Source organism: Capronia epimyces (assembly GCF_000585565.1).
Source record: "Capronia epimyces CBS 606.96 chromosome Unknown aczIQ-supercont1.3, whole genome shotgun sequence".
Taxonomy (NCBI): Eukaryota; Fungi; Ascomycota; class Eurotiomycetes; order Chaetothyriales; family Herpotrichiellaceae; genus Capronia; species Capronia epimyces.
The window spans coordinates 588,090-601,317 of NW_006912906.1; the positions used below are offsets into that span (position 1 = coordinate 588,090).

Consider the following 13,228-nt stretch of genomic DNA (forward strand, 5'->3'; position numbering starts at 1 on the left):
ACCTCTAGATCACAAACACGCTGTTGGCTCTCCGTTCTAGAACAACTGGGCGCAATGCCAGAAGTATCTCTAATGTGTCCGTACATCCATCTCTTACAGGGTCGTGTTGCATGTTGCAAATCATGTTGGCGCAGTTTAGACTCGACCTGCCCCACGACCTTCATGCTATGGTGCATAATCCATGGTCAACAAGCGATGGAAAGGTCGACGGAGTCAGCGCTGTCCGACCATTCAAGCCCCAGGGATATGGCAGGGATCTGCTATGATAACAACACGCCGGTGAATCGCTAGCAACCGAAGCCACTTCCTGGAGCAGAAACAAGGCAGACTGCACGCCCCATGGTGTTCAAGCGGAGAAGTGACAAAATGCTGTACGTGCCAGATGGCACCGTGCAGACGCAAGATGACGCACAATCCGTTGATCTGGGGCGCTGAGTGTCACTATACCGGGCCAGATTCCAGGTAGGAGGCATAAGAAATACGAAATCTTCGAATGGCCTCGGACGAAGCATCGGACTTTCAGCAGACAACCTTGCACAGCCGTCTACAGACGGAGTACATGTCCATGTATGATAAGATTAGCAGAGCCACAAAGGCAGATGCAAGAAGACGCCTTGTACACAGTGTACGGTAAGGTTCAAGTTGTCATGCCTCCATCTGGGTGTTGTTTGGTCTGTGCAGGAGTTGCGCTGCCAACACGGCATCAGTTCAATTTTGAGCAGCAGGACATCTTCGCCAGCCGAAACAAGACGTGTAAAAGCCTTCAATTTGCCTAGCTGTACGACACATACACATCGCTCCTGAGAAGCGGACGAATTTGCCGATGGAGGAGCAGAATCAGCCAGTGGCCAGTATGTCACAAGTTGATAAGCCATGGATCTGCTAATATCTATAAAATACTAGCAACTTGAGCCATCGGGAATAAACCAGCCCAAAACACCGATGTGCTGCGTCATTGACTCAGGCGGGCGAGACCACCAAACAGATATCCACTGCCAAAACCAAGGCAAGGATCGTGATTGAGACAGTGGAAGTGAAAGTGAAGCACGGACAACTAAATAGTCACCATTGAAGGTCAAACAAATCAATCCTAGATATGATATCTGGCCTATTTGTTCGTAGTGGCAGAAGTCCCGGTACAGAATCGTCTCCTCCGTAGTGAGCGAACTAGTATCGTAGCCTCACCAACTAGGCGCCGTTGGCATCACTTATCGCTACTGCCCCGGAAGACACTCCCAAGGTACGGATACTGTTCCTACTGTACCTTAGCGACACGATCCATACCCTCGTTACGACCGCTCCCACTTCCCGCTCTCTTCTCGGTGCCTCTGTCACTCTTTTGCTGCTGTGGAAGCCCTGCAGACAGACATTCACCCTCTCCAACATCACCCAACCTCTTCCTGCACAGCTGGATGCTGTCTCCGTCGCACCCTCCACCTGCCGCAGTTCCTCAGACTTCAGACCTCAGACTTCAGACCTCAGACCTCAGACCTCGAGCCGATACTACCTACTCTGCAGCCCAACTTCGACTGCCCTCCATGCCGTCTCTACACCTCGAAAACTTCGAAATACGAAGCTAGGATAGAATGAAAACGGAACCGTTGCCGGTTCGTCATACAATCCGCAAATAATCTTTAATCCGAGAGGCTGGCTCGAGTATATCAAGCCCCCAGCCCCCTGCAGTGCAGCTCTTCCCTGCACGTTCTACCAGCTCTCTAAACCAGTCGAACCGGTGAGCGTGGTGCCAGCCCTTTGGAACCATGGCCGCTGTGCGTTCTCAGCCCTGGTCATCCTGGTTGGCCATATGGTCAGTGCTGTTGGCATTTCTCGGGCTCAATGTTCCCACCGCCGCAGCAGTGACGAGATGGATACAATATACGGGCAACAGTGGCACAGTATGGTTGGACGACGCTCGGAAGCCTTCCTTATACACTCAAAACTTCGGTGACTGCCAAGGCGACTCTCTCATCAACGTCACTCGCTTCGACGCTGCGTACTATAAAGACAACATGACCGTCCTATTTCACCTGGAGGGGAATTCTGCGTTGACAAACCAGAGCTTGATGCGTAAGACAGTCTACGTGTATTGGTGCTGACATCTGCTTACTCGAGGAAATAGTCTATATTGGTGTCTTTGCTTACGGGGAGTCTCGTTTTAATTTGACCTTCAACCCGTGCAATGCCAACATTGACAGTCTATGTCCGCTGAACTCTTCAATACCAATCACGGCCAATGGCATCATTCCCGTGTCGCAAGCAGACGTGGCCAACATCCCATCAATTGCGCTCACCATCCCGGATTTCGAGGGGGAGGCCATTCTTCGAATCTTTGCCAATTCAACTCAGTCTCAGATCGCTTGCTTCTCCGCCGTTGTCACAAATGGCTCGACATTCTCACACCCGTCGGCCGTTGCGAGTATACTTGGTGTGTTCACCATCGTGGCCTTGATTTCTTCGACTGCGGTTACCATGTATGGACAGACCGTTCCCGAGACTCGCAAACATTATGCTCATTCGATATCGATGCTCGTGGTGTTCTCCGTCTATCAGCACATCTTCTTCACCGGTGGCCTGTCGATGAACTGGCCAAGTGTTCTTGTTGCGTTCTGGAGCAACTACGCATGGTCAGCTGGGATAATATACAATCAAAAGATGCAGAACTCCATTAACCAGTTTATTGGGGGAAATCGAGGTAATATCAGTATGGTTGGCGCGGCTCCGAGTGGTGAAAACGCAGTTGGACTCGGTGGCGGCTATCAAATCTCGCAGATCTACAGGCGGGCGGCCCCGATCTTGTTTGAACCATACGAAGGAACAGGCACCACCTTCCGACCTTCGGAGCTGGAGCATGTACTCAAGAGAAGCCCGGCAATCAATTCTACTATGGCTTCAGCTTGGCATGGCACGCCGGTGCTTCCCGGTTTGCCATTGCCCGGAAACTTTTCTGGGTTTGCCGGGACGTTGGCTGAGTTGAACATACCAGCCTCGAATGCATTCCTGACTGGACTCCTGTGGTTCCTCATTCTCTTTGCCTGCCTTTTAGCCGCCGTTGCCCTGGTCAAGTGGACGTTTGAAGGTTTAGCGGCGATGCGACTCATCAAGACAGGCCGGCTGGGCTACTTTCGACAACATTGGCTGTGGTTTTCCGGCCTGGCGGTTTTGCGAACCTGCTACATTGCATTCTTCATGATGATGTTCTTGACCATGTTCCAATTCACGCTAGGTGGAGCACCGGGTGTGAAAGCCGTTGCCGCAGTTGTATTTGCAATCTTTCTTATCGGCATGTTTGGGATCGCCGCATATGCTCTGTGGTATAGGACCAAAACTCCGGCATTACCAGAAGATGCCGAGCAGGCGAGCGGCGAGTCCGATGGGGCCGAAAAGATGCCTCGCACGACGTGGTACAGACTCGGCCAGAAAACGGCCGGTGGCAACGGGCAAGATGCGCGAGAGACGGTCAGGCAACCGACATGGCTACAGAGGCATCTGCCAGATTTGGATTCAGGTCGGGTGCATGTTCATGATGATGAAAACTACATGATCAAGTTCGGATGGCTGGCTGCTCGGTTTCGCCGGAGCAAATGGTGGTTCTTTTCAGCCTGGCTGCTGTACGAACTGGTCAGGGCGGCCTTTTACGGTGGTGCTGCAGGCCACGCCTTGACCCAGGTGTTCGGTCTGTTGGCCTGGGAAACCATTGCACTGGTGGCCATTGTCTTGATGAGGCCTTTTGAAAGCAACCGGCTCAACTTGCTGATGGTATATCTTTTGGGCTTCAGCAAGGTCGTCACCGTGGCATTATCTTCGGCCTTTGATGCTCGATTTGGCCTAGGCCGGATCCTGACAACTGTGATAGGAGTGGTCATTATCGTCATTCACGGGCTTCTGACCATCTGCCTGATGATTGCCATCGTTCTGGGAGCCATCTCGAGTTACATGTCCATCACTCGATACCGCGAGACGATCAAACCCCAGTCGTGGCTAGGACCGCGGACGCGTTATTTTGCGCATGTTGATCAAAAGGCTACAGATCGTCCCAAACCTCCTCCCCCTCCACCACCTCCGGAGCCAGAAGTTCCCAAGGAACCCTACTTTACAGTATCGGCCGTGCGCAGGCAGCCCAAGATCGAAGATGAAACCCCAGACAATGAGCGTTACCTATCACCACGTGTCTCCATTTCTAGGGCACAATCCGTACGATCTCGAACTAGTGTGTCGACCTTGCCCTACGGCGCAAGACCGCACCGTACCAGTTGGAGTACCAGGGACTTCCAGGAGATGGGGGCGGACCAAGGCATGAACCCTATGCGCTCAAGAATGAGCATCGACAGTATCCAGGATGTCCCCGGGAAACACCGGGCGTTAAGCTTGAGAGCCCCATCCAGAAATGGGCCTGTGGGCTCTGATCTAGGTACGCCGCCCAACGACTTGGACACGCAGTTGCAACGCAATCGCCGTCGACGGAGTGCTTCTACACCTCTGAGACCGACTTCTGCGCCTCTGGGACCGAAGCGGAATAGTTCGATTGTGAACGAAGAAAAGGAGAATGACTGAGCAGACATTCACAGCTGGACTTGAACTCGAGCGGATCAGAAATGACGTTTAATGACTTCATGAATCTAAGTTTAATCACAGAGACTGCCAGGTAGTGTGGACTACCAACGGTATGAGCTACGACATATTTACGAGCATGCATTAGGACGCCGGGTGGGACTCTTTTGACACTCCGGCTGGATGAAGATTGCACAGTTCGATCAGATAGAGGCGTCTTGCATCAGGCTTCATGCTTTGGTCGGGAAGGACATCAGGAGAACAGGAGCGTCTGTCTATATCCCGCGACAAGTACTTACAAGCGGTGTCTGTAGACGCCCACAACATGCATGGTAATTAAATGTATCCGTAAACCGTACTCCGTAAACCTGCCACCTCCTGGGGCCTCCACGTGACGAGTGGGTGGCTGACATGTGCTCTTGGGCTGTGGGCTCCGCATCACGTGCACAACCTGCGGCGGTTGGCTGGTTAGCGGTTGGTGGGATGATGAGCGGTCGATAATTGAATTGATTATCGATTTTGCTTTCCGCCATGAGCCTATCCTGGGATCCTGGACCTCACCCACTACTACCCACCACCCACCACCCACCACCTGCCACCTGCCACCTGCCGGAGAATGCCACCATCCTCCTCATCGATATCACGAGACACATTCACCATCTGCAACAACAGCAGCGGGGACGATTTCCATCCGTTGGAAGCATCAGCATCAGCACCTCGTACCTGACCTGGAGCTTCCTCTCTTCCTCGCTTGCTCTGATATCGGACCCACCCGGAGTGGCCCGGGATATTCGGTAGATGAGATCTCTCTCGGCTGAGCCATCACAGTCGCGATGAATCTCCTGACGCGGAGGAATTCAAACAAGTCCATCGATCAAGAGGCGCGAGGCTCCGATCTAGACAAGACCGTCACCGTCTCGGCAGACCGAGGGCAAGATGGGGAGAAGCCATCCTTGCTCCGCCGTCTCAGCAGGTCGATCAGTCGGACCCAGCAACCACCGGCTCGCAAAGAAAACGATCAGGCTCCTGCAGTACATGTAGAGGTAGGTGACCGACTAGCTGTCTAGCTGTGGGTGTTGTTTGAATCCGGCTGAAGAAATGCAATAGCCTCACCCTCACCCCCGCGAGACTTTCCGACCGCAAGAAACGGGTGATAAGACTGTCGAACCCGTCGTCGATGAGCTGTCGCTGAAAGCGGCTCACCACGCTTCCAGGGCAAATCCAGAGAACCGAGATGTGATCTCGTCTCCGCCGACTGTTGCTCATGAGCAGGTCTCCGCAACCACAGGAAGTACTACAGCCGTCCCAGTCGTCCACGCGAGCCAAGCTGCATCGTCCACCCATCCAGCTCATCCAGCTCATCCCGTCCATCTCCATCCCTCTCATTCTACTACGTCCACACACCACCAACCCCGCCATTCAAGTGGCCTTAGCAAAGCAGACATTCATCATCTGTTCTCCGGGGCGCCACAATTCACGCTGGAAAAGGGCCAACGCGGTCGATACTTTCCTCAGGCTTTCTTTCCTTGGGACACTGAACTCGAGATCGCCGATCTTCAGGACCGGCGATACCTTCGTCATGAAAGCTTTGCGTTGTCCACCTTGCATGCCCACCTGCCAATCCCGGACGAAGTCAATTGGAAACCAGGCATGGCACCACCTGTGAAGAAGGAGGGTGTCGATGCCAGCAAGCAGCCCATGTTTGAGCTGGGGATTTTCGAGAGGCCCAATATGCTGGGTATGGATGGACGAGAGCCTGGCACCGTGGGATTGAGGTACTTTCTCGAACGGCCCGTCGCGGATGGGATCCAGGACGACAAGGTCAAAGAACATGGTAAAGACGTCGACATTGATCTTCCTCTCCCGGGCATGGCAACATTTGAAGCCTTCAAATCACTCGCCATCGGCAAGGACAACGATGATATGAATGCCAAGGTCGGAAAGCATGCACCGGAGCAAGACCGGGCGAGACTAGTCCACGGCGGTCCCCATGCCTGGAAAACTGTGGGAGTGAGGAACATCAGCATGAACGACCTAGCAGCGAGATTGGAACAGATCTGCCGCTGGCGAGATGAAATGGCCAAAAGCGGGTGGAAATCTACGGTTCTGGACTCGATGCAGACGGAAGAGCTTCACAATCATCTCTTCAATGAAGTGCTCTACCCACCGCGCAAGCTCAACTCCGACGCCAAACACCTCAAGTCGGGATTGAAGGTCCAGATTGAGGCGTTGGTCAAGGTACTCACCACGCCCGGGGCGTGGCTTGATTTGAGTGTGCCTGAAGCAAGGCTGCGCTTCGGCAAAATCCTGCACCGTCGGACGACACGGCATGACCACAGCACAGGGACGATGTGGATTGATCCCGAACGGAAATGGCTCCTGATCCAACTGCTCCTTGCCGTCGAGTTGGTCATCCGCCTGGACGCGGCGCTGCGCCTGGGTATTGCCCTGCACTCCGACGATTTTGAGCTCAGCAGCGACGAGATCCACCATTTCAACAAACTCCGCAATCTCAAGGTCGACTGGGATCTGGTGGCGGCACGGAGATTTCTGATACTGTGCTATGTCAAGAAAGTCGAAAAGCGATCACCCTCGCTATCCCCGCAGGTGACCCAGTTGAGCAAAGTCAGCTCTCCCGAGCGCCACGGTGGTTTCCTCGGCGGTCTACGCCATGTGTTGAGCCTGGACGAGGACAAATCAGAGACGACGCTCGATGACTGTGACTTGGCCATCCTGCCGCGTCAGCCGCGACTCATGCTGGACGGGCTCATCCGGTTTGCGCACAATATCGGCTGGCCACGATGGGTTGAAGTTCAGCAACGGCTGGAGCAGAAACTCTCTCCAGACAACCCCGAGGAGCGAGAGAAGTTCCTTCTGGACCTCATGTCCTGCACCGACGCAGAGCACATAACCGGCCCTCAGCCTGGCCAGATCATCCCACCGCTGGGGAAATTCTGCGTCAACCTGCACCCCGCAACCTCCAGCACCATTGGAGGTTGGCTGTCACACACTTGGCTCTCAGGCCTGATCCTGCCGGGCAAATCGAGCTGCGATCTCCTGATGGCGATGCTGTTGGAGAACGACACTGACCCTTCGACCCTTCGAGATCTGGGAACAAGAGGACTCCCTCTCTGGAGTGCCGGCTTCATCCTCAACGGTTCGTCTTGGTGGACCAAGTCCAGCATTGTCGGCCGTGTCATGGCTCCGTTGCGCGGGTCCAAGGAAGGCATGGGCTGGATCCATCTGCCCAATTGCGTCCCCTTGAGCGAAGCGACGTCTGAACCGGTTCCAAACCGCTGGATCAAGATCAAGACATGGCCGGTGCCCACTAGCCGGCCCCGACCCCGGATCTTTGACGGGGACAAAATCGCCTCGGAGTCGTCCCCGTTGGGTTACGGCAAGGGAAACATCATGGGCGCGGAATTCAGCATGGTGACGGACCATACGCTGGATAACGAAACCGTGCCGGAGGTCAAGGTCAGCGAGATCAAACTGCATCTGTCCACCACCAACGACACCCAGTCGAGTCCCGATCATCCCTTGGCCGCGTGGGCCCAGTTTCATCTGAAAATTATCGACCCCCGTAGTCCCGACCGGCCCATCTCGAAACAGGTCCGCTACGGTCTCGACCGCGCTGTGTACTTTGTCAACGCCTACCCTTGCCGGCTCCCACACGGCCACGCGACATTCAAATCAGCCACCTCGGACGCGGGCCATGAGCACCACGAACACCAGCATCAACACCCACACCACAGACCTGCCGAACATATTCCCGCGCATCCGCTCCATAAGACATACAAGTTTGTGACCAAGACTCTCATGGACTTGATCGACAATCACGTTGATCCTCCGGCCTCAGGTGCCGCAGGTCAGAAGGAAGTCTGGGTGGTAGATGCGCGAGACGCCCTGCCGGCGAAAGCACATGGACACGATCAGGCTGTTCCTCCGAGCCAGTCCACGAGCGAACATAGTCCCAGCCCGAATCCTCCGGCTCCCCTGGCCGCCTCACCATCTTCACCCCCGGCGAGCGCTGAGCTATGCACCGACGCATGTCCTGGTCCTAGTGCTGAATTGGCGTCACCGCTACAGCATTCCACCAGTGGATATTCCGGTCATAGCCACAGTTACAGTTTCAACCACCATCACAGTCACGGTCACGGTCACGGTCACGGTCACAGTCACGAGTCGTGTGATCCCGACCCGCAGCTCTGGGAGAAGGATATCCTGGTGCGGGCCTGGTGTGCGGAGAAGGGCCGGAACGCCATCATTGCGCGCGTGGGCCGAACCTGCCTCAGCTGCGCCATCCGGGAAGCCAAGGCGCTCGAGATTGGCGTGATCATCAGGGTCGGAATCAAGGAGTAGTATGTATCAGAGCATCCACGTCTAGCCCCGGCTCTGCCTCTGGGAGAGAAGTGATCAAAATCGAGGCAGAGAGAGAAGAGAAGAAAATAGGGGTTGGGCAATGGCCAAGGGACAGACGCTGTCCCGTGGTCTGATTGATTGGATATGCCATTACGATCCGCCATGGACAAGGAATCATCCCATTCCCAGCGTGTCAATTAAGGACAACGACCTAACTACCGTACAGCATGACTGACATTGCGACATGTGACATGTACATTTAGAGGCTCAACGATGGGGCTGGCGCGGTAACGGCGGTTAAGGAGGCCAGGTCAGGTCAGGTCAGTTCCGATCAGGTCAGGGTGACCAGAGTAGTGCACAACAGCGCAGCACAGCACCGATCTTTTTTTGGGGGAGGGTGTTTGTTTTTGTTTTCCTCGTCCAAGATTGATTGATTGATCAGTCTATGTCACTGTCATGGTCACGGTCACGGTCATAGTCACCTGTCCTTTACATTCCTATCATGGTGGACAGGACAGGACTGGACTGGACTGGACTGGAGACGAATCGACACGCCACGACATGATATGATATGATAGCATAGTATGCATAGCATAGCATAGGACAGGACCGAACCGAACCGTGGTCACACACATACATATACACATACACACCCAGATTAGACTTTCAAGATGGTTGATTCATTGATTCATTCATTTATTCAGTTCGAGCGCAATCCAGAACAGATATCCTGAGCCTCGCTGCTTCAACCTGAGATGCTCCTGCACATGACTGAGCATGTAGGGTTAGGGTTAGGGTTAGGGTTAGGGTTATCCGGCACCCGCCTATACGGATAGTTGCCTAATCTACGGTGGAGTATGTGCTCTCTATACGACGGAGCAGGGTGACGCCAGTACTCCGTCGAGGTTTATCAAACGTCAAATCGTGGATTCCTCGAAACTTATCACACACCCACCACCTTTTCCCATCCTCATCTTTCAATTCTATATTCTAGTGATCTGATGAGCAGATCAAATGTGACCTCCGGAACACTTCCTTGTTATATCATCTCCTCCTAAATGCGCTATCGAGGGTCCCGCTTGGGCTCCGGGTGCTGGTCATGCCGCAGACGCAAGATCAAATGTACGGGTGAGCGGCCAGTCTGCAAACCCTGTACGAGAGGGAGATTATGCTGTAGTTATGAAGCAAATTTCACCTGGTTGCAAGACGCCGCGCAAGCCAAACTGCCGCTCATAGCTTATCGCTTGCCGGAATCGTCCACCCCCAACATCGAGGATTGGATGTTTCTCAATACATCCGTCAAGGACGTGGAATCGTCTGCCACCCCGGGAATTCTTCTCCAAGAGTTTGTTGCCGATCAAGCCAGCGTCTCCTCTTCGCCAGCATCACATTCTGTTGTGATGCCGGCCCGGACAAGGGGCTTCGAATTTCGCTCCCACCATCCCGCACCACCGTCCTCGGTCATGTCAATGTCTGACGACCATGCCTCGTGGAATCTGGATACCCTTGCTCGTCAGATGCACAGCCCGGATCCAGTATGTCGTTCTTTGTCTGACACACCAATCCGCTATTCTCAGAAATATCTGTTGGATTATTTCCGCCGGTCTATTGGTCCACAGTGTCACCTGGCTCACAACGACAACCCCTACGTTCGGCTCATCCTACCCATTGCGCTGTCAGCGCCTTCTGGACCACTCATGCAGGCTCTCCTCTGTGCTTCCGCAAACCAACTACGACTACTCAGCGACCGTCGTTTCGAGAAAGAGGCCTGGATGTACCGAGCCAAAACCCTGGGGCTGGTGCGAAGCGAACTAGACAACTTCATGACTGGCTTGAGTCGGGATACGACATCGTTCGAGCAGCTTCTCGCATCGGTCGTCATGTTGTGTTTTGTCGAGGTAAGTGAAGTTCACTAGGCATATTTCCCCAAAACACACAGGGCTGGGTTGACCTGGGTGATTTTACAGATATCTAACGACGCTGCCGACACTTGGATGGTTCATTCGGCATGTGCCCAGGTGCTCCTCTCGTCAGACCACAGATACAGTGCTCGATCAGCCGAACTAGACGACCTTTGCGACTTCGTACATCTATATTTCGCAGCTCACGACGCTCTGGCTCGAACTTCCTGGATCGATCCCAGAAAACAAGACTGGCGTCTCCCCGTCAGCGATGACCATAACCATATCAACGGGCTTACGGGGTGCTCCAAGGAGCTGTTGAATTTGATCATGGCAACAACCAATCTGGCCAATGCAATCTCCGATGCGGAACGACATCCAAGGGAGGGATCTAATCGGAATGCTGAGCATGCTTTTTACGATACCGGGCAAAGAGACGGGATTGAAAGGCGCCTGCATCAGATTGAGCAATGGCTTCCATCGAAATATTTGTCACAGTCTGAAAGCTGTCCATCACCAACATCGAGCCTGTCTCCATTCTCAGAACCGAACCGTCTCCACCGATTGGAAATAATTGCAGAAGTCAAACGTCTAGCCGCTCTGATATACTTCTATGCGCGGATCGACCGAGCAACTCCTGAACATCCCCAGATTATCCGACTCACGGCTTCTATGCTCAACCTGCTACGCAAAGTGCCAGTCTCAGCCAATGCACTTCTATGGCCCTTGTATATCGTTGGCACCCTGGGGGTACAGAGCTGCCAAGACGAGCATCGCGCCCTAGTCCTGGAGAGACTCGAGGCTCTGGAGAAAAGAAGGCAATTGCGCAACGTCAAAGATGTCCGTCAGGTGGTCGTGGATGTTTGGAAGCAACGAGACCTGCAGACCCTCTCCTCCAGAGAGTTGTGCTGGAGTGATATAGCTATCTGTCACGGCAAAAGGATCAGCCTCGCTTGATTCAAGGTTCCGTTTCTGCCCATGCAGACCGTGCCTCCATGACTCGACTCCCCATAGCGCTGAAGCGTCCGAACTGCTTAAAACGGGAAGTTGGGCAACGCCATCGGCTCATCCTCACACACACCGGCCTTGACCTGTTCTAAATGCAGAGCATCCAGATGTGGAAGCAAGACGCCGGCATAAAGGTCTCGCCCTTTGTGTCTATTGAACAAGTGGTCAATTCTTGTCTCAAACAACTGTTTAGCGAATATCGACTTACGCTGCGAGTTCATCGTCCCAGCTCCTTATAAGGGAGGCAAGCCTTCCCGGGATTCCCGGCTCGTCGAGGATGGAAGTTATGGGAGTGATATAGGTATGAACAGACCAAACAATTGCGCCAGACTTGGGAAGCCTGCGAAGCGTTTGCCGTTCTTGACGAAACCAGATGCTGGAAATATCGGAAACTGGTTGTGGAGGTTTAAACGTGGCGGCACCTTTGGAGCCAACTGCTGGACCCCTGATCACTGGATCCCAGTCGTCTTCTGGCCCCATGGTTATTTCTGGCCAATGCAACTCGTCGTGGATGGAGAGAGCGGTGGTATGTCTCACAATCGGGCTGTCCACCTTTAACTTGGACAAGAATCGATCGAGGGGCGCTTGAAGCTGTTCCTTGAAGTGCGGCACTTGACCACCGAAATGCAAATCGGCCAGGCACCTGCCTAATTTGTCTTTCAGTCTTTGGCCACCGCCGATGCCGAACATGACGGCGCTGAGTTGATACTGGCCATCGGGTAGTTTGGTCAAGATATTCAAGTCAGTCGGTTGCAGCAAACCAGCCACCGTCATGTTGTCATCGTTGACAAGATCATATGAGGCACCGAGGCTCGGCATCTCAACACGACTTATGGACCCTTGTCCATCCCAACCGTCCTTGTCCGATGCAGAGCGGGTGACATGATACACCTGGGGATACCGAGCAGACAGATATTCCGCTAGGTCTTGACAGAGTTCCCTTGCCGCATCCGTCGCACAAGGCAGGGTGCCGACGATCTTGTCACCCCGGTCCGCCAGCCTGGCGACCTTGGCTGCGTGGTAGCGAGGAAACTCGTTGTCGAGAGGAATCCATTCATCCAGATCGAGTTTCTTGACATCGATTACATGTCGCTTGTACGAATATCGAAAGGCACGGAAAGCCGGTGGCGGCGTAGTCTCCAAGTTGAAAGACTTGTTCGCGGTCACAGGAGGATACCGCCACTCGTTCGTGATGACGGAATTTCCTTCTTTTGAAATCGACCATTCAATCGTCAGCAACTTCTAGGCAACAAGGCTGGCTTGCACAATTGAGATTCACATACGACCTGATGCCTCCAATGCTTTTCCTTTGCTGCCAGTGGGCCTTGTTCTCGACCTTGACAAGCCCAATATGGTGAAAGCGACTGCCAATAGTAGCCATGGTGTCAAGCCGGATTTGGTCCACCACC

The 13,228-nt window shown here is 53.8% G+C and overlaps 4 protein-coding genes across 4 annotated transcripts; 3 read left to right on the top strand and 1 right to left on the bottom strand.

The window, feature by feature from the left end:
* Positions 1-1,760: 1,760 nt before the first annotated feature.
* A1O3_03472 (uncharacterized protein) lies at positions 1,761-4,551 on the top strand (the record flags this gene model as incomplete). The annotated part of the gene is made up of 2 exons (XM_007733610.1): positions 1,761-2,067; positions 2,120-4,551. The coding sequence occupies 2 exons, from the start codon at positions 1,761-1,763 to the stop codon at positions 4,549-4,551; spliced, it is 2,739 nt and encodes a 912-aa protein (XP_007731800.1).
* Positions 4,552-5,381: 830 nt separating this feature from the next.
* On the top strand, positions 5,382-8,910 carry A1O3_03473 (uncharacterized protein; the record flags this gene model as incomplete). Its single annotated transcript, XM_007733611.1, has 2 exons — positions 5,382-5,591; positions 5,656-8,910. The coding sequence occupies 2 exons, from the start codon at positions 5,382-5,384 to the stop codon at positions 8,908-8,910; spliced, it is 3,465 nt and encodes a 1,154-aa protein (XP_007731801.1).
* A 1,099-nt stretch (positions 8,911-10,009) lies between these two features.
* Positions 10,010-11,768, top strand: A1O3_03474 (uncharacterized protein; the record flags this gene model as incomplete). The annotated part of the gene is made up of 3 exons (XM_007733612.1): positions 10,010-10,038; positions 10,088-10,808; positions 10,878-11,768. The coding sequence occupies 3 exons, from the start codon at positions 10,010-10,012 to the stop codon at positions 11,766-11,768; spliced, it is 1,641 nt and encodes a 546-aa protein (XP_007731802.1).
* A 77-nt stretch (positions 11,769-11,845) lies between these two features.
* On the bottom strand, positions 11,846-13,200 carry A1O3_03475 (uncharacterized protein; the record flags this gene model as incomplete). Its single annotated transcript, XM_007733613.1, has 3 exons — positions 11,846-11,969; positions 12,028-13,061; positions 13,099-13,200. 3 exons carry the CDS (start codon positions 13,198-13,200, stop codon positions 11,846-11,848), a joined length of 1,260 nt encoding a protein of 419 aa, XP_007731803.1.
* Positions 13,201-13,228: the final 28 nt, after the last annotated feature.